General features: G+C 36.3%; 3 protein-coding genes across 3 annotated transcripts; 1 reads left to right on the top strand and 2 right to left on the bottom strand.

The window, feature by feature from the left end:
• Positions 1 to 475: 475 nt before the first annotated feature.
• LOC129239707 (60S ribosomal protein L35) lies at positions 476 to 7,970 on the top strand. Its single transcript, XM_054875449.1, has 3 exons — positions 476 to 565; positions 717 to 853; positions 7,701 to 7,970. Exons 1-3 carry the CDS (start codon positions 563 to 565, stop codon positions 7,930 to 7,932), a joined length of 372 nt encoding a protein of 123 aa, XP_054731424.1. The 5' UTR covers positions 476 to 562; the 3' UTR covers positions 7,933 to 7,970.
• Positions 5,188 to 5,843, bottom strand: LOC129239706 (uncharacterized). The gene is made up of 2 exons (XM_054875448.1): positions 5,690 to 5,843; positions 5,188 to 5,444 (listed from the first exon to the last, which is right to left on the bottom strand). The coding sequence occupies exons 1-2, from the start codon at positions 5,841 to 5,843 to the stop codon at positions 5,188 to 5,190; spliced, it is 411 nt and encodes a 136-aa protein (XP_054731423.1).
• Positions 7,971 to 13,459: 5,489 nt separating the features above from the next.
• On the bottom strand, positions 13,460 to 18,303 carry LOC129239059 (NADH dehydrogenase [ubiquinone] 1 alpha subcomplex subunit 5). The gene is made up of 3 exons (XM_054874338.1): positions 18,167 to 18,303; positions 13,767 to 13,928; positions 13,460 to 13,717 (listed from the first exon to the last, which is right to left on the bottom strand). Exons 1-3 carry the CDS (start codon positions 18,179 to 18,181, stop codon positions 13,526 to 13,528), a joined length of 369 nt encoding a protein of 122 aa, XP_054730313.1. The 5' UTR covers positions 18,182 to 18,303; the 3' UTR covers positions 13,460 to 13,525.
• Between the last annotated feature and the right edge of the window lie 2,348 nt (positions 18,304 to 20,651).

Here is a 20,651-nt window from a genome sequence, read left to right as displayed (position 1 = left end):
CCATATTTATGTGAGCAAAAAAAATCTTGACCTGCCTCATAACACAGCTCATGTGCATATCTACATATCAAAAATTCAAGAGCGAATAGACAAACATGTTCCTAACATATGCAAAAAAAACTCATCTAAACTCATCAACTGTATGCAAGCAAATGTAAACTTCATTTTTTCACACTTGCGTGTCACTCTCTCCCTCTCAAATCTTTCCGGCAGCCTTATTAATTAATTTCCTACTGTTAAATTGTTGTGAAGTAATTTCTGAGTTGAATTTTTTACCCGTGTTTTGTTAGAGCCCAATATGAGGAACGGGCCGGGACTGCACTTCTCCATGAATTTACGTACTCTGGACAATCCTCCTGTATACAGTCAACGTTCTCCGGTACTACCGTACGGTACATGAACCAGTATTGAACCAAAACACCTATGGTCAGTTAAAAGTTGTTGCGTGTAGGCCTCGCATTAGGAATACATTACGTAAAGCTAGTTTTTTGCGAACACATCTTTGTAGATTTTTTTAGTATATTATCGGCGGAAAGTCTTTTTGACGTGAACGGCAACCAGAATGGTAACGTTTTGTTTCTTTATTTCACCATCAATTTTAAGAAACATCTTATGAATAAAGATTTATCTAAAAATTGAAATAATTTTTGTATTGTCTTAATTATTCCGTTATAACATTATTTTTAATATGCTGATCATTGGCTTCGCGGTTTCAGGTGAAAGTAAAGTGTTCAGAGCTGCGTACAAAGGACAAGAAGGAGCTGTCAAAGCAGCTCGAGGAACTTAAAAATGAGCTTCTTAATTTGCGTGTGGCAAAAGTGACCGGAGGAGCTCCTTCCAAGCTTTCAAAAATGTAAGTGTAACAGTGAGCTTAAGTTGTTTTTTACTACTGCGTATTGCGCAAACAGTTGTACATGCAAAATATAAAGGACTTCTACCGTGATAAACTTGGAAACTATCTACTTTGAAAGTCATAAATGTGTAAAAATCGATTGGGGTACCAACAGATGCGTATAGGGCATTGACTTTGTATTGCTACCAGTATTGATTATAATAATCTTGGGATGGGTTTAGTGTAATGTGCCATCAAATCTCTTTATTAAACAATCGATTTAGAGATTTTTTCTTACTAAATAATTATTTATATTTGACAACAAGTCTATTATTACATGTGTTACAAACGCTTCTAATACCGTGACAAAATAAAATTTGTGGACGAACTATCAAATGAACGATTGTGAGAAAAGAAATTTTCAATTAAAAATCGGCGCGATTTTCACTATACACACGTTTCTAATAATTTTTATTTATATATACCATAAATTAACAATTTAAATTGCATTCTTAAGTTGCAAACTTCAGGCATGCCAGATAAATTAACAACTAAAAAGCGTGGCTGAATATGCTGTGAGCGTCAAAATAAAGTGTACAAAGCATTTTGTTATAATATGGATTTTATTTCAGTCTTTTATAACAAAACAATATATTTTAATTTGAGGTTTTTTGAATTAGTATTTGATTCTCTACTAATTACTAGAAAACAACAACAAAAATAAATAAATTACAACAAAAGTTGTAAGACAAAAACAAAGTTTTGTGCATATTTTACGCGTCAAAATAAAGTGTACAGAGATATATTTTACAAAAATGATATCGATGTAGTATTTTGTTGATTTCCCTTTCGCTTTGATAACGGAATACAGTCTTCGGGGCATCGACTCAACTAGTTTTTTTTGTCACGTCAGATGAAATTTTATTCCACTCTTCCTTTATAGCGAGTTTCAGCATGTGGCGTTGTTGTTACACGGGGAGTGAGGGACTGTTCACTGGACAGGGCTAGTTTACTGGGGCGGCAGCCCTTGGTCGGGAAAAAACCGAGTCATTCCGATAACGTAGAACCGGCTGCCATGGGAATGTATAGCTATATACACCTGATGGACCCAAAAGTTTATAAACATGCCTTAAACTGTATTTATCGGGACACCACATTTTTAAACTTTAGCACCTGAATGCGGTCATTGCAACCCAACCGTCACCGATCGCCGACGAAGAATTTAAACTGCCTCATGATACCGGCGTCATTTTTGTGAATTGCGTTAAGGATACTTTAAGAGGTTAAACTTCTATTCTGTATACTGTAACTGGGGGTCCAGTCTTTGTCGTATAGGTTGGGCAGCCTCCGGTATCTGCCTACAAGGGTGATTTCTGATCACTGTTTTCCATCGGATTTGAGATACGATTCATTACTCCAGAAAATACGTGTCTGAACTATTACTATGTGGATAATGCAATGTATGGTCATTCGATGGTAGTTTGCTTTTGGGACATAATTTGCACATGTTGCATCATACACCCACCAACTTTTTGTTTATTTACTTTTGCCACCCTTTTTTTGCCGCGTTTTACAGTACAGTACAATCGTGATAGTCCGACATTTCTTAATCCGACACGTTCGGTAATCCGACAACCTCATAACATCTATGGATGCAATTGGCATTATTTTATTTTGATCAGTCCTAGCAGAGCAGCAGAGGGGGATTGTGTTTTGTTTCCCGGTCACAACGTATTTGTCATTAAATTTGAACGACGCCAGTTCTCTCGCGATTTCTGACGGTGTTGATGTGATTTTTTTCTGTACTTCAAATTATTGGTGTTACGACGTTAGTAGATTAACACGTTATGAACATTTCAGATGCCAATATGTAAGAGTCCAAAACAGTGTTCTAAATTCCACGGATCTGTTTGCCAATTTTTGTTTGTATCATCGGCTAATAAAGGGTTTTCCAATAAGAGGTGTTATTTTGTTTATTTTTTAATATTTTTTTATTGATCGGATGTTTATTTCATTATAAAGAGAAAGGTATGCCGTTAATAGTGGAAAGTAACATCAGGAAAATGATCACCGCGACCAAGCTTACAGGACAATATTCTTTTGATGAAATTTTCCTCGATAGCCTCACGAATTCCGTCTTTGAGGTCTTGAATCGACCCTGGACTGTTGGAGTAGACCTTCTCTTTCACGTGGCCCCAAAGAAAAAAATCACAAGGTGTTAAATCACAAGATATCGGTGGCCAATTGTGTTCAGGTCTTCGAGAGATAACACGGTCCGGAAACTTTTCCCGTAAAAGAGCAATGCTTTCGTTGCTTGTGTGGCACGTAGCGTCGTCTTGTTGAAAATAAACGTTGCCCAGATCAATACCATCTAATTCTGTCCATAAAAAAACGTTATTCATCTCTCGATAGCCTTTTATATATTTAAATAATTTATAATTTATATACAATATTTAAACAATTTAAGAAAATGGCGTGAGTGTGCTAATTCACGTCCAGCCCAAAGTACTTCGAGGTTTCCATAAATATTTTTTTTGATAAGACAGGATAATAAACAATTTACGTATTCTCTTCTTAGTAAACTACACCCTCAGAAAAGTATTAGGAATTAATTCTTATGATGAGAACGAATGCAATTAAAAATAATGCTGTTAAACAAGTTTAAAAAAATGGCGTTAGTGTGCCAAATCATGTCCTGCACAAAATTCTCGAAGGTTGCATTAAAATTATTTCTGATAAGACAGAATAATAAACAATTTACGTATTCTCTTCTTAGTAAACTACACACTCACAAAAGTATTAGTAATAAATTCTTATGATGAGAACGAATAAAAAAAAAATAATAATAATTGGCGCGTACACTTCTGTTAGGTGTTTGGCCAAGCTCCTCCTCCTATTTGTGGTGTGCGTCTTGGATGTTGTTCCACAAATGGAGGGACCTACAGTTTCAAGCCGACTCCGAACGGCAGATATTTTTATGAGGAGCTTTTTCATGGCAGAAATACACTCGGAGGTTTGCCATTGCCTGCCGAGGAGCGACCGCTATTAGAAAAATGTTTTTATTAATTTTGCTTTCACTGAGATTCGAACCAACGACCTCTCTGTGAATTCCGAATGGTAATCACGCACCAACCCATTCGGCTACGGCGGCCGATGAGAACGAATACAAATAAAAATAATGCTGTTATGGATAGGATAGCATACCGATTTCGAATTCGTTTCTCATTGATATTCTGCCATTTGCCGCATAAAAACGAGAGTATAAAAATGCGTTCACATATGCATTAATTACCAATAAATCCACAAAATTAATCTCCTGTGAATACTGTTATGAAAGGTTAGGTTAGGTTAGCCTGGTTGGCAATAAGCCGCGCATAGACCTTTTGGTCCCTAGCGATACCAGATGGAGACCGACCTCTATGAATACCTGAAGTAGACATCATGTAGGATGTCAGCGCTTTTAGCGAATCTAAGTAGGGCTGGGAGCTCCGCTTTAGAGACGTCTTGCAGACCCTCAAACAGTGGGGCTCCCAGGCATTTTAGTCGCGTTTTTAGTAATGCCGGACAAGCGCACAGAAGGTGTTCTAAAGTCTCCTCAACATCCTCTCTGCATTTCCTGCATTTGTCCGTGTTAGCAATCCCTATCTTGTACGCATATGCAGCCAGTAGATTGTGGCCTGTTAGCATACCTATGATAGTTCTGTTATGAAAGGTTATGAAAGGTTTAATTTGAAATGAAAATGAATAATGAAATTATATTGGTGGAATATTTCGATGTTTTTGGTTTGATTAATTACACTGGTTTAGAGCCAAAATGCACCAGAGACGCCGTTATGAAATTCCTATGTAAAATCACCGTCTGATTCCGAAAATCAAGGTTATTTTTTATTCTATGGTAACGTTTTTGAGATATTTACGAATTACCGTTATTTCAAAAAAACAAAAAATTGGGCCCACTTAATCATATATATCTCGAAAACGAATTGAGCGATTCCAAAACCGTTTAAAGCTTTTAAAAGGTAATAAAATTTGCTATAAACTGTGTGTAAAACACTTTCTGCTAGGTCCTGCAGATTTAAAGATAACGAACTATCATAACGGATTTTTTAAATTTTTTTTGTAAAAATATAAAAAAATTTGTACTTTGAGAGAAAGGATCTCGAAAACTGTTTACTTTTTCGTGTATTTTTTGTTTTCACTCTAAGCTCTGTTTTATTACAAAAAAAATAAACTTTGATTCAACAAAATCGATGAACTAATACAAAAGTTACAAGCATTCAAGTAAATATATCCATATAGTAAAACTTAAGTACCCTACAAATAATAGCATATGTACATATGACTCTGTCTTAACTCTATGATCTTATTTTATAATTGAAAAAGTTATGTGTCTTGTTTTGACGCTTATTTATATAAGGATCGGTTTCTCTTATGAGAAACCAACAGTAGTCACCCATCATAGCGACATCCCAGAATCCTTGATACCGACTTTCAATCATTTTCATTTGCTGGTGAAACCTTTCGCCATGCTCGTCGCTTTCGTCGCTAAGATTTTTCGGGAAAAAATTTAAATGGGAGTGCAGAAAATGAATTTTGAAAGACATATTTACTCCTGAAAGAAAATTAAAAAGGGAATTAGATATATACATAAGTGACACATTAGCATATAATTTTCTTAAGCTGGGTTAATCTTCCAATTCAGAACAAATTTTGGTCGTTCTTGTTTGTTCGGAGCAGGGCAATAAATTCAGATTAAGGGCTATATATTCTCATGTAAATTTAAAAATTTGCTTTGAAGTTTTTTGTTTGGTTTTAAAGTTAACTGGGAAAACGGTCTTATATGTGTTTTTTATTTACCCATTTCCGCATAGTTTTTGATTAAATCGTTCAGTATCAGCTCGAAGTTAGGACTTTTGTGTTTGCCTAAAAAAGAAGTAACGACCTTTTCAAAAGAGTCCCACGCTGCTGCCTCCACTGGTGACAATAGTTCTTTGAAATGGGTATTGGCCATTATTTTCCTTATTCGCGGCCCCACAAAAATCCCTTCCTATATTTTTGCTTCTGAAATCTGTGGAAAGATTGTTTTCAAATAATGAAAAGCTTCGCCTTCTTTGTCCAAAGCCTTGACAAAGTTTTTGATAAGGCTGAGCTTGATGTGGAGTGGAGGTAGAATTATTTTTTCCTTTTTTATAAGTGGTGAGTATTTTATGTTATCCACCCCAACTTGAAACTCGATTCGTTCTGGCCAATCCTTTATGATGTAGTGGTCTTGACGTGCTCGGCTATCCCATTTGCATAGAAAGCAACAGTATTTTGTGTATCCAGATTGTAGACCACATAGCTTTCCAATCATGTTCTTCGTATTTAATTAATTTAAGCAATTTTTGCATTGTCTCATATGTTTCCTTCGTATTTACTGCATGCGCGATCGGGATAGATGGCTTTTGGTTGCCAATATGCAATAATACAGCCTTAATTGCCGTCTATGAACAATCGCCACTCTTTTGAATCATATGGTTTACCAAACTGTTTAAATAGACCAGCAATGTTTTTGCAATAACAAACACTGTCCTTCTTCGTATAGTGCTGGGAGAATTGTTCGTGACGAGTCCTATAATATGTTACCTTAACATCGGATGAAACAAATTTAAATTGTTGCATACGAGGGGCATGTAGTTCGGCCTTTTCTTTTGACAATTCCAAATCCCTTATCCAATCAGTGAGTTGTGCTTGTGACAAAGGGTTTCTTTCGTTTTCCGTTTGCAATTCAGTACAACATGATGCCGCGTAATCAGATACTGCTGTTGACAATGAAACTGGAGCCGAAACTAAAGTTAAATTTGATTCTGGCAATGTAGCTTCCGTTGAATTTAGTTCTGGTAATGACACTGTAGATATGCTCGCATAGGTTACTTTTCTAGACTTTCCTACCCCAAATACTTTTGTAGTACAAATATAGCAGTCCGTTGAATGGCAAGTTGGTTCCCTCCACTTCATTGGTGTAATAAATTTCATATGTCGCCTAAATAGATAGTTTAAGAATCATATGTACACATGCTATTATTTGTAGGGTACTTAAGTTTTACTATATGGATATATTTACTTGAATGCTTGTAACTTTTGTATTAGTTCATCGATTTTGTTGAATCAAAGTTTATTTTTTTTGTAATAAAACAGAGCTTAGAGTGAAAACAAAAAATACACGAAAAAGTAAACAGTTTTCGAGATCCTTTCTCTCAAAGTACAAATTTTTTTATATTTTTACAAAAAAAATTTAAAAAATCCGTTATGATAGTTCGTTATCTTTGAATCTGCAGGACCTAGCAGAAAGTGTTTTACACACAGTTTATAGCAAATTTTATTACCTTTTAAAAGCTTTAAACGGTTTTGGAATCGCTCAATTCGTTTTCGAGATATATATGATTAAGTGGGCCCAATTTTTTGTTTTTTTGAAATAACGGTAATTCATAAATATCTCAAAAACGTTACCATAGAATAAAAAATAACCTTGATTTTCGGAATCAGACGGTGATTTTACATAGGAATTTCATAACGGCGTCTCTGGTGCAGAAAAAAAGTTGAAATTTGTGATCCAGTGTTATTATTAATGATATGAAGAAAAAAAATACAAGGATAAGGAATAGCTAATTTAATTGCGCAATTGGCTGTTAATAATAAGCAGTTGGGGGGGAAATCCGTAAACGAAGTTTACTGAGGTTTCAAAAGTTATGGCAGTAATACGTATTCGAAATTCGATATAACATTTTATATTAAGTAATAGAGCACACATTATTTTCTGTTATATGAATGTATAGTTAATAATACCATTATACCATAATACCATAATAATTTCAAAATTTACTTTCAGTCGGGTGGTTCGCAAAGCTATAGCAAGGGTCTATATTGTAATGCACCAGAAGCAAAAGGAAAATCTCCGGAAAGTTTTTAAAAATAAAAAATATAAGCCTTTGGATTTGAGAAAAAAGAGGACACGAGCTGTTCGTAAGGCTTTGAGCTCCAGAGATGCAAATAGGAAAACTCTGAAAGAAATTCGCAAAAGGTCTATATATCCAACAAGGAAATACGCAGTTAAATCATAAATGTATTGAATGAATGGTTATAATAAAAAATAACAATAAATTTTTGCATATTTATTTGTTGTACAATACAGAGCTGTAAAATAATTTTTTCACCGTGGATTTAATGCACTTATAATTCATTTATAAATATGAAAAGTACTTCTCGAAAGGTTGAAAATGTCAATTATAAAAACTTAAGTGGGTTGATAAACGAGTAATGGTACTTACACTCACCAACGTAGACGTACGTTCTGTGTCAGCTGACATGAAGCCACCAATGAGGACCCCATGTAAATGACAAATCACCAACGTTCCGTAGTATCGTAGATGATTGTTGTCGTAGCAGCATAAACATTCCCATACATATATGGGGAATGCTGCTGAAGTCACAGTCCTTGACCGGATATAAACCCGGGTCGTTCCCTCACTTGCCGGCGTTAGGTAGGTAGGTAAGATGGCAAGAGTACCCCAGGTACGCTACAAGTAGCACTTACGTGCCGTTTTGATACCATAAAGGGGACCACTACCTGTGAAAGGATTAAGGGAGGAGATAAAACCGTCTACAGCCATCCAGTGCTGTTGATGTAGCGGAGGAGAGAAAAGGGATCTAGGCTGGAGAATTTTATCAAGTCATCCCCAAAGGGGACGCTGAGGAATCTCAGGCGCCTAGCCGCCAAAGCCGGATATCTGCAGAGAAAGTGTTCCGCAGTCTCTTTCTCTATAGGATCCCCACAGCTTCTGCAATGGGGGTTGTACGGAATTCCAAGTTTCTCCGCGTGAGTGCGATCATCCAGTGCCCAGTGATCACCGCAATGAGTTTGGAAATTGAATGGCGGGGGGTTCCCATCACCTTAAGCGTTCTGTTTATATCGTTTTGAGGCTATAGTGCTTTTGAAATGGCACACGATGAGACAGACTTAGAAAGAAGTTGTGTAGTTTCCCTTTAACGACGGCCAAGGGGATACCGATGTCTGAGAAGAGGGCAGCTGGATCCGGTTCTGCCGCCCCCTTCCTGGCAAGCTCATCGGCAATTTCATTTCCCTCTATATTCCTGTGCTCAGGAACCCAGATGAGGGAAATGTTTCCTGCACGTTCGAGGCGTTATCGTAGTCCTTTTCTCTTGCCAGTGGGATATACAATAGTGCTGGGAAAGCATTGGAGCACTATCGATGTTAAAAACATTTTGTCATTCAATTGACACAGTTCTAAGCATACCAAAAGCAGCTGCACATCTCACTGTGGAAGAAGTTGCTATTTTAGTGGACATTGTAGAATTGCTTGAACCTTTTGACACCGCTACTGAAAAAATTTCGTCATCAACAAAATTTTCGTCATCAACAAAACATTAACACTATAAAAAGTATAATACCCAAAGTTCAATCGGAAGAAGGTTCCGAGATGCTATTAAATATAACTGAAAGCAGTAAACGCAGATTGATATGAATGATATGATTGGATATGAAAAACGCACTGTAACCAGATTATCCACGTTGCTTTATCCTCGATTCAAAGGGGAGGGCTTTCTTTTTTCTCACAACGTTTCAGAATCCATAAAACCGTTGGAAACCGAATTAACCCAGCACCAACACCAACTGAGACTGCAGCGCCATCAGCAATTGTTTGCATTTCTGAAAAGGAACATTGCCAAAAAAACCGACGAATGAACGAGTTGACGCCATTCTAAGCCTTCGGAACTTTTCTGAAAGTCTAAATTTGGATGAAGATTATAACCGTCTTGATTATTGGAAAGTAATTTTTTGTTTATAATACTATTTTAGATAAATAATATAACTATGTTTTTTTGTAGAACATTAACAGAAATGACGCTCAGAAAGCTTGCTGCAAAAGTTCTTATGCGTTCCGGCAACCACAGGGGAACCGAACGCATTTTCAGCAAAGCTGGAATTATTATAAGTGACAAGAGGGCTTCACTTAAAGCTTCCCACTACTAACACGTAATAACGTAAATTTCAGATGACGAACTGGACTCCAATCATATTTTTAATCTCAACAAGTATTGCACAAATTATTGCCGTACAGGATCTCACAATTAACAACGGATTCATGCCCATTAAGAAAGGAGAAATCCAAGTGATCGAACAGTATAATAAGGTTATCCATATCGTCAATACCTCAGCATATATGGAGACGTTCCACGTACTACATTCCAATATTGAATCACCCAACTCAACTACCACTGAAAATAAAGCTTTATTGGACACAGTAAATAAACATTTTGCTTTACTCAAAGGAGAAATTGAAAATCTTAACCCGCACTTTAGATCTAGACGCGGATTAATTAATGTATTAGGAAAAGAACTAAAAATAATAGCAGGTACACTAGACAGTAATAACGAAATACAATTTAACCAATCTCTTAAATACCTAAATGAAAACGAAGAAAATCTACAAATCCAAATCAATAATCTGATATAGGTATGTAAATAATGTCCTTCCTCTTCAAATACAAAACATAACAGACCACATTAATGACAAACAAGCAAAAGTAAACAATTACATAAGAACATTTAAAGACTATTTTCAGAACAAAATTGCAACGTTAGAAGACGAAATGACATTCTTGGGACAAATATCTATACTATAAAGGTGAATGTCTGTAAGTTGTCCGCGCATCACTACGAAACGACAACACCAAATGACGTAAAAATTTTTATACATTCATATTTTCACCCAATGAAAGTTATAGGCATGTTTTTATGATGGAACTCCCTTCCCACAGCCCGCAGGCCGCGCCACCACTCTCATTCGTCACTAATAATCGAATATTTGCTTAAATTTAATCTAAAAAATCTTTGTTTTTCCTATTTCCCACTATTAATAGCACACTCTAGACTTCATAATACACATAAGCTGTTCAACTATAAGTTCAAAAACGGTTTGAGATAGAAAATTAATAAAAATAATTTTGCTTGATATTTTTCTGATTGTTTGTTTTGATTTTATTCAACGAGGCATAGCAACGGATGCCGGGTATTGTAATATTATGATTATTAATAAAAAAATATTTCCTATGAAATTATTGTTTGTAACTCTTTTATATACATGTCCTAAATCCCTCAAAACTACTCCACGCGAGCGAGGCCGCGGGTTAAAGCTAGTATCAAATAAACAACGATATATCACTTCCAAAAAATCACGTAAATGACATGGGTCAAATTATCTTCTCTACTAAACTAGCAATTAACCTAACCTATACTTAATCAGTAACTTTAACAGTTACACAAATACAAAATTCAGTGTAGGTTTCCACGACGAAAATATTGTAATAATTGAATTTGAATTCCTAAATATTCCGATTATCAATTATAATATTTGAACCTCCTCCAAACGCAAAAAATAAATCAATTGTTCTTAAGGGGGGACCCTCATTTATCGGGTCAAAAAAATCGATTTTTTGAAAATAATTTTAATCTATTCTACAACTATTTAAGAATATACTTTCAAAATTTCAAGTCGATATCTGTATTTTTGAAGGAGTGACAAAATTTTTAACAGGACGCGACGGGTGGCCTGATCGCCTGTATCCAAAACTTTAAACGCGTTTTTCTCGAAACATCATTTTTCGATTTTGTGTACACAATTGAGAACGCTGTATTGAACCAATCAGGCTTTACAATAGCTCATTTTAAAGATAATTAAATTGTTTTCAATGTGACATTAAGTGTTTTTTAAACAAAAAAGATTTTCATATTTTTTTGTAATTTTAAAGTCAATTTTTATGCATGAAAAATCACTTTTAACATAAAACTGGGTAAAAAATATCAATTTCGACATTTTTTTTTAAATCAAAATGTCACATCGAAGGTATTATCCTAAAGTTTTAAAAAAAATTTGGTTTTTTATTTCAGAAAAAAATTCAGAGCGCTAGAATGTACACAGATAGAATGAGGTGCCATGGACGAGGTGTATATTTCCATACTTAAATTGTTTTTTTCTTCTCCGAAAATTTTTGTAGACAGTCAAGACATTTATTAAAGTACTTTATGAATTACAAAACGTTTGAAGTTATTTTACCTGAGAAAAAAATTCCCAAAAATGATGCATTTTTCGACCGTCTAAATGAGGGTCCCCCCTTAATAAGTATGAAGTCTTAGCGGACATAAAGAACAACATCTTTGATAGAATTTGGAAAAAATTAATGATGAATGCGTACAAAATATATTCAATTTCAAAGAAGAATATTGCACCATGATCCCATTAAACCTAATAATCGTAAAAGAAATTTTACCTGGTATCCTAATATTTAAGAATTTCAACGCAGAAGTGTCTCACAATTGTAACAAATTTAAAATAAAACAAATAGGAAATTTTATGATAAAATTTGAGAACTGTATTATTCAAACTTTAGATAAAAATTATTCAAATGTCAATATAAAAGTGCATGATTAAATTATATCACCTAACATCATAACAAAAATTAAAGAAAACGAAAATGTAACGTTATTTGATATAAAACTCGCAACTCTATTTCTGCAGCAAATTAAAAATGAACAAAATTTTGAAAATGTACTGTATGAAACAAGTAAAATAAAAAAAATGTAAATATTAGCATTAATCTTGTCATAATACTAATTGTAATAATAATCCCAACATACACCATCAAAACAAAAAAGAAAATCATAATTTCGTCGGAGCCTCAATCTAACGGTGGGGAGTTATAGCCTCCACTGTATTCGAAATATAAAATGTTTGTTCATAAGAATATGAACAAACATACATACATAAGTATTTTTTTTTTCAACTTCCTTTATTTAAACTTTACTGCTTTTTAAACAACTATTAAAACCAATGAACTATTGAATATTGTAAAGTAATCATAATTTTGTTAAGCGATTTGAATATTATCAAATGCATTTTCCAAGGATTGTAAACCAAATTAAATATTGTCAAGTAATCAAATATTCATTATACATAAATAAGAAAGTTTAAGAAATAGAATCCTCAGTTATCAGTGATCAACGGTAAACTCAACAAGTGTTGTTTTTTTTAAACAACCAGGAAGAACCTGTTTTTCTTCACCTTAGAATGCTTATAGCTATGTGAGTTTTAATCTAAGATGTAATACAAGTATGTTATGTTTGAAACAACGGCAAAGCAAATTGTGTAGTGTATTGACAACTGCATAAAAAACTACGGTATGTAGTGTAAATATGCAATATATATATATATAAACACTAGTATGTATGTAGATATGTATATGCATATACACATCGCTTCCAAAATAAAGGTGAAAGGTCTAATTCACGGCCACTATCATCTGATTTTGCACAGTGTCATGCATCTGATAAATATATTTCATGCAGAAGCTCGTTTACTTTTTGGGATTATTTCGGATACTGACCAATTTATATTTGTATTTAAATGAATATGTTTTAATAACAATAACATAGAGCACAGCACAAAAAATTGAGTGGCTAATTAGTTTTTTTTAAATCTCTTCTAAACGAAAACTGATCCTGCCAGCAATGCATCAACATATCACTAATAATTTTTAAAATTTTGAATAATAATAATTCTACAATAACTCTTTGAAATTTATAAGTAAATATTTAATTCAGGTATTATGGACCATTGCATTTATTACAATTATATATTACACTTTAGGTTCGACAATTTTTGCTGGTGGCCAAGTCCACTGTTTTGGTGGTTGTGGCTTCACTAAACTTTCCCAAGGCTTCCAACCTAGCATTTTTCGTGCTAAAATAAGTTCATTTTCCGCTTGCACTATCAATTCCTCCACTTGACCGCTTGCAATCTCTTTTTCCAAAGCAGTAACGTCCTTGTGCTGAAAAGATAAGCGCGTAAATAATCCCAAAGTCGCAAGTGTGTCTTACCGTGTCGACAGCTTTGAGTCTATTTTGAACCACTTTTTCAGTATATTTTCGATAAGAAGCATCTTGAGGCATTTTAGAAAGAGCTCGTAAAATTTTTCCGTAAAGAGCCCCCAGAGTGTGATGAGGATTGCTTGCTACTGCCAAGCCAGTTAGGCCCGTTGTCTGAAAATATAATATAGTATTAAACTCGTATAAACTATAGATACAACTTTCGTTAAAAACTTTTGAACAGAAACTATATATTAACACTAAACCTACCGATATTTTATGTATTCCTATTCCTACCAATGTGGGTCAAATGACCCGTCTTTAAAATATTATATATATGATTAAGCTCACATATATTTCTCGGTAAAACAATTAGCAAGAGAATAGTAAATCTTGAAAAATACATTCGAAGTATTTTTTAATAAAAGTCGTGAAGGCAAACGACGATTTAATAATGTTATTTCTAAGAACTTCTGACAAAAAGTTTAAAATGGGTCATTTGACCCGTCCATGGTAGGCTTAGTGTTAAACCCCACAAACTACGCAAGACCCTGTCTGCCAATAGTTCATTACGAGCAGCTTCAGTAAAATATTGTACTGGAGGCTACTTGAAAATTGCCTTTAATCATAGCGGGTGACTTCAACGCCCGGGAACAGAATGGGGCAGCAGGTGTACAATTCAAAGAGCAGAAATATTTTTGAAGCATTCACTCATTTCCACATAATTATTGTAAATAGCGGGTCAGTAATTATATGACTGAGCTGGTTCCGCCGAGAATAAAACGACACTCCATGTAGAAGACCTACGAAAAGCTTGCAATGTTTACTTGCCCAGACGAGTAAAAAGTAAACATATCTGCGTACTACTGATGGAATGATAATATCAAGCTACTGAGATCAGATGCAACGCAGTAATGGGAGACCCGATTTTGCTGGTAAAGTTCATAATTTAATATTATAGATCAGTAAGCCAGTCGTTAACCGCTTTTAAAACAAATAAGCAAGAAAGTTTCAAAAAGATTTGCGAAGGAGCTAATATTAACCCTATGGCACTTCTTATCTGGTGGTGTTATCCGAAGTATGGTAAAAAAGCTTACAAAGCTGGCAGCGTATACTAGAAGCACTCATAAAAGTACGCGCGCTTAGTTATTTGTACAACGTGTCAGCAGGGGTTCCTCAAGGATCAATTTTATTTCCACTTATATGGAACCTTACGTACGACTACCGCATTTCAAGACTGTACATACCTTCTAGAACCCAAGTCAATGCTGGCAAAGCACATCCAAGAAGGCTTGGAAGACGTCTAAAAACTATGAAGACTGAGAATTTAGGAATGTAAATAAAGGGACTGTAACTATCAATTCAAAATCCGCCATTAAATACACAGAGGTGATGATTGATAGTCGTTTAAACATTAAAGCGTCCTTAGAAGATGCTGTCGGAACCGACTTTCAGCACGAACCTGGGGGTTACAAGCGGGAACCCGCTTATGCTAGGTAGCGGACCGCAGGCAAAACCCGAGTGGATGCGAGCGCCTCACAACCGAATCGAAAGTAAAGAAGCAACGCTCCCAGGAGGAGGATGTTTCCCTTGAAAAGAGACCCAGGACTGATGGCGGCCTGCCCAAATTATTTAGCGAAGTCGCTTAACAGGCAGGCTTCATCACTCTCGCAGTCATGGACAGCGGCAGGGAGGACAGCGCCATTTCCGATTCCCATGGTAGCCGGTTCTACATTACCGGAATGACTCGGGTTTTTCCCCGACCAAGGGCTGCCGCCCCAGTAAACTAGCACTGTCTAGTGTACCGTGTGCCATCTTAAGACCTGTTCAGGCCTTAAGACTCATAGGGAGTGGTCCACAAGGTATGTGGCCACGTGTTGCTCCCGCCATCAGACGGCCCCTGTCTCAACGGCGTTACCGTCCTCAGTGCCGGCACTTCAAACTGCCGCCACCAACAATACGTCAACGGTAAGGAGCCCTCAGGGGCAACACAACTCCCCCACTGACCCAGAACCCTCCTGCTCCTATCCCAGTGCGGGGACATACCAACAGCTCTGGGCCCCCGCACCGTCTGCTCCGTGTGTCAGACCAGGGTCCCTCGGAACCTGACAGCAGTCCAATGTAATTCTTGCAATGGCTGGTGCTACTTTCGGAGGTGCTCTGGCCTGCGCACCACCCGTGAGTGGTCACGTGACTTCGTTGCCCCCTGCTGCAGAGCTCTGCACCCGCAACCGACCCCTGCGGCGCGGCCGTCTGTCAACGTCAGGTCACAACAACTTTTGCGGAACGCGCAGCAGGACCAACGCAGACAACACCACGCGTCCCTCACACCCCGAGTTACGATCACACTCCCGAGGAGTTTTAAACTCCTACAACTGAACTCCAACAGACTAACGAGTAAGATTGACAAGATATCCGACTTCGTAAGCCTACATGGTATCAAGATAGCTGCGGTCCAAGAGATAAAACTGAACGCTAACTCCCCCCTGATCACTAGGGATCGCTATAACGTGCACAGAAAGAATCGTGAGCGAGACCACGGTGGAGGTTTAGCGTTTATTGTCCACCAAAAATTGCAGTACCGTGTTATCGAGCGGCATCGACCGCAGGGACAGCACCTTATAATGTCAAGGGATAGCTGTCCCGTCAGGCGACGCCGAGCTCGAAATCTATATTTACATACCCCCTGTCACCTGCTGCCTGGCAGGATATCACCCTGATATCGGTGCGCTCATCAGAGGTGAAAACCGATTGGTAGTAGGTGACTTTAATGCGCAAGCCTGCCAAATAATCGTAGGGGACAGCTATTGGCAGAGCAGATAGGAGATACGACTTTCAGCACTGTAAACGACGATGCCCCCACTAGGCTAGTGTGCAATTGCAGCAGCACGCCTTACATAACAATTGCTAGCGCAGGTCTGATAATTAGCATAACCTTATCATCTCGATCGAGAAACCTGCCGACTTTGTTTCCGCGGATCACCGGTCATACATCAACTTCAGCAAAGCTGATTGGACCATATTCGCAGAATTTACTGAAGACATCTTTGCCGCTCTCCCCATTCACACACAGCAGCCGCGGCTCGCTTCATACCCGCTGGAAGGATCCGGGACATACGTCCTAATTTCCCAGCTGAGGCAGCTGTTCTGGCGAACGAGCGTTTTGACGATCCAGGGGATCCTCTGATAAAGGATATCAATTCCGAGATACGGCAACTGGTAACCCGACATAAGCGGAACAAATGGGAAAAGCATTTGAAGTCCTGTAACTTCACCTCTGGTGTGAGCAAGCTCTGGTCCACCGTAAGGTCCCTGTCGAAACCGACGAAGCACAACGACAAGGTGGCCATCACCTTCAAGGGTTGCACTTCGTCGGACCCGAACAGCTGCGCGAGCTACCTCAGCCGACTTTTTATACTGCATCCTCCGGCCGACAGATCCAAGTGTCGCGCTACCAGAAGGCTGCACAAACTGACGAACGACAGTGCGCCAATTACTTTCTCCGGTGATGAGGTTCAGGGGGCATCAAATACATAAAACCATCCAAAGCCATTGGCCCTGACGGGTAAACATGCGGATGCTGAAAAAACTGGATCCATATTATGTGTATTTAAGTAAGTTTAGAAGAAATATGTACATATGTATACTATAATGGACCAAACGAAATGAAGTTGCTGAAGGTTATTTAAAGGCAAATAATTACAAAACTTTTAAATAAGGAGTATTGGTAGTAATAAAGGTTGTTCTTGAACCACTCCCTAATATTCTCAGCAAGTTTCATTAAACAAGTCATTAGCCTAAAATTGCCATGCCGTATTATAGTAAGCCCGACTCATTCTTTTAAACCGTTGAAAGTCACTAACAAAGAAACAATAGAGTAAAATTGGTATTCTTTACAACTTTCCTTCTTTCACTAACGTACCAAATCGGCGTATTACACCAATTTAACACGAATTACACTGCATTCATTATATTTTGCTAAATATTAATTACTTCACTATTTTAATAACTAAAATGTTAACACAACACGGCGACGAAAATTAACTTTAACAAATAAAGCCTAGTACATGAGCACTCGGGCTACATTCTAAATAATGACCAGTATTTATTACATATTTACAACATCTATCTGCAATGTCGGACCTCGCCAGCCGTACAAAATAATATTAAAAATATATACAGAAAGTTTTAAAGCTCACGGGCGGGCTAAGATATTGCAATTTATTTCTCTAATACAATTTTCCTTCCCAACGCATCACAAAGTGAGGATGTACTCTGATAACCCGATGCTTTTCAAACTCCTTTAGAATTAAAGTGACTAATGACATAACATTTAGAGGCGGCGGGCAAGTCACCAGTGTACTTTAAAAATATGAGTTATTAAACGTTATTTTAATATTTTAAATACCCACCACCTTTGCTGCCATTTCTGAAATTTATTTGGTGGAAATCTATACGTTTCTGATTTAAACAAATAACTCAAAACAGTACGATGTCCACAAATTTTCATAACACATTAATGAAAACATCGATAATTTCAGGTGAAGTAATAATTTTTGTCGATGATTTGTAAGTTCTATCGACACCAAATAAACGACAAAATAATAATACGTTCACATATGCATCAATCACCTAAAGGGCAATTTTTTAAGAGCTATAGGAAAGTTTTTCAAAAAAACCCACGTAAAATTCAGAAAAATGCAAGAAATTTTTGCTTAAATCGATAGTACAGTCCATATAATTTAATGTTTGAAGATTATTTCATGCAAATGTTGACCACGACTGCGCTTCAAATGGTCCATTCGTTTAGTCCAATTTTGGCATACTTTTGGCCGGCAAGTAGGTACATAAACGCCTCTTTAGATAATCTAAAGTTCTTTAAAAATCCGTAAGGAAATTTTTGTAATATTAAGTACGTCAACACATTTTGAAAATTCTAAACTTACTCAGTGGAAGCGACTGTTTTCTACTTCTAGCTAGTTCCACTAATCTTTCATCGTCCGATGAATCGTCGAACCACAACTCCGTTGTACTCATTTTCACAAAAAATACTTTTTTTTTACTTTTAAAAATGTTGTTAGCAAAGAATTTCAACACAATCGGTTTTTCTTTTATTTTGATTTCCTGTATCAGCTGAGAAAAAAAATCTATTGTAAATGCGTCGAGCGATCGAAATCCACAAAAGTCCTATTCTTCAACGAATGAGTACCATAATACCAAATGAAAATTCGTTCGATCAGCACTTTCGACTACAGTCGAAGATCGAATGTTGCTCATAATAAGGGCCTTTGTCTGTCAAATAATACGTTCACATACAAGTACATAGATGATTTCCTTTTCCACGCTTAACTCAAAATCCGTAATTAAAAAAGCGCGATTTCCCAAACAAACTTTCTCTCCCAAAATCTAAGATTATAAAATAATACTAGATAATAACGATACTTTTTGACATACAACCCTGTGTTTTCTGTGTTATCGATAATTGTAATTACGTAAAGAGAAACATCAAAATAAAAACAAAATGAAATGGATGCCGGCAAAGACAACAGGTCTGTAAACATAATTCTTAGAGAATATTTTGTTAAATATTATTACTTATGGATCCATTTGAGAGAAAAAGGCGTGTGTCCATTCTGTTTTCTGCTCTTATTACTTATTATAAAATGTTATAAAGAAAATCCCATGCTGCCATAATTTTTGCAACCTCAGTAAACGTCGCATACGGATTTGCTCCAACTGTTTATTATTAACAGGCAATTGTATTTTGTTCATTTCGTTAATAATAATTAAATAAACCAAAAACACCGAAATATTCCACCAAAATGATTTCTATGAATAAAAACTTCTCACAGCAGTATTGACAGCTGATTGTCAATTTTGCAGGTAATCTGCCATATGTGAACGGGTAGATTAATTTGGTGGACTTATATGTGATTCATGCATATGTGAACGTATTATAAGGCATCTTCTTTCTGTTAAAACTTTGATTCCCTAAAACTTCTCAAGAAATCCAGCGCTCATTCATAGGTACATACATCATTGTATTTACAGTAACCTTCAAATATGTATGTGCAGTAAATTTCAAATGCTCTGATTTCAGAGAAAGTTTCTAACCTTGCAGATATATGCATATGTTTTTGTGCACATTTTATCAATTGAAGAACTACATAAGTAAAGTAATTTACTAATTAAATATTTACCTACTATCAGCGAACATAACATAATTGTTTCGAGATTTTCTCTTAGTATTGAAATGCGCGTCACAGAACTTTTTTATAAACTACTTATGTTGTTTTCTGCAACTTACTGTATGCTCATGCGCGCACTTGACACGCAACAGCTGCGGTTGTCGAGCATTTAGAAGACATATTTACATACATATATGGGTGCAAACATATACATACATATACGAGCCGCGACCATTCGACCTGACAAAAATTCAAGACTTACCAAATTTTGGCAAATATTTCTGTAAAAAATATTCCAGTATTTATAGCCCCTGGTCCCCATCCAGCATGCTTGACTGCGCTTTGTATGTGTTAGTGCAGTCGGGTGGCGTCGTGACACACGTATTTGTTGTCGGCTACACGTACGATGCTTGATGAAAATCAAAAATTTTTGATATTTTCGGTTGACGCTTACTTTTTTGATCGTGTCGGAGTCTGATGGACAAAACAGCAGGGTTGTATTTAGCATTGAGGTTAGTATTTAGTGTGCGGTTGCCCAATAGTATATTACTCGTAAACACCTAGATATACTAAAAATAAGCACAATCCGAATGAAATATGTACATAAATCAGCAAAAAATTTAAAAATTTATATGTAAATGGAATTATTTAAAACTGATATGCATAAGAAATTTAATAATAATAAAATTTTGAACCCGAAAAACATAAG

Source organism: Anastrepha obliqua, chromosome 2 (assembly GCF_027943255.1).
Source record: "Anastrepha obliqua isolate idAnaObli1 chromosome 2, idAnaObli1_1.0, whole genome shotgun sequence".
Classification (NCBI taxonomy): Eukaryota; Metazoa; Arthropoda; class Insecta; order Diptera; family Tephritidae; genus Anastrepha; species Anastrepha obliqua.
This window is presented reverse-complemented; position numbering and strand designations above follow the sequence as displayed.

What these genes read in the sequence shown, in the direction of transcription:
- LOC129239707 (XM_054875449.1), top strand. An exon ending in CCTTCCAAGCTTTCAAAAAT is followed by an intron (nt 854 to 7,700) that starts GTAAGTGTAACA and finishes ATTTACTTTCAG; the next exon opens with TCGGGTGGTTCGCAAAGCTA.
- LOC129239706 (XM_054875448.1), bottom strand. Translation starts at nt 5,843, where the DNA reads ATGGCCAATACCCATTTCAAAGAACTATTGTCACCAGTGGAGGCAGCA. An exon ending in CAAAAACTATGCGGAAATGG is followed by an intron (nt 5,445 to 5,689) that starts GTAAATAAAAAA and finishes ATTTTCTTTCAG; the next exon opens with GAGTAAATATGTCTTTCAAA.
- LOC129239059 (XM_054874338.1), bottom strand. An exon ending in GACTCAAAGCTGTCGACACG is followed by an intron (nt 13,718 to 13,766) that starts GTAAGACACACT and finishes TTATCTTTTCAG; the next exon opens with CACAAGGACGTTACTGCTTT.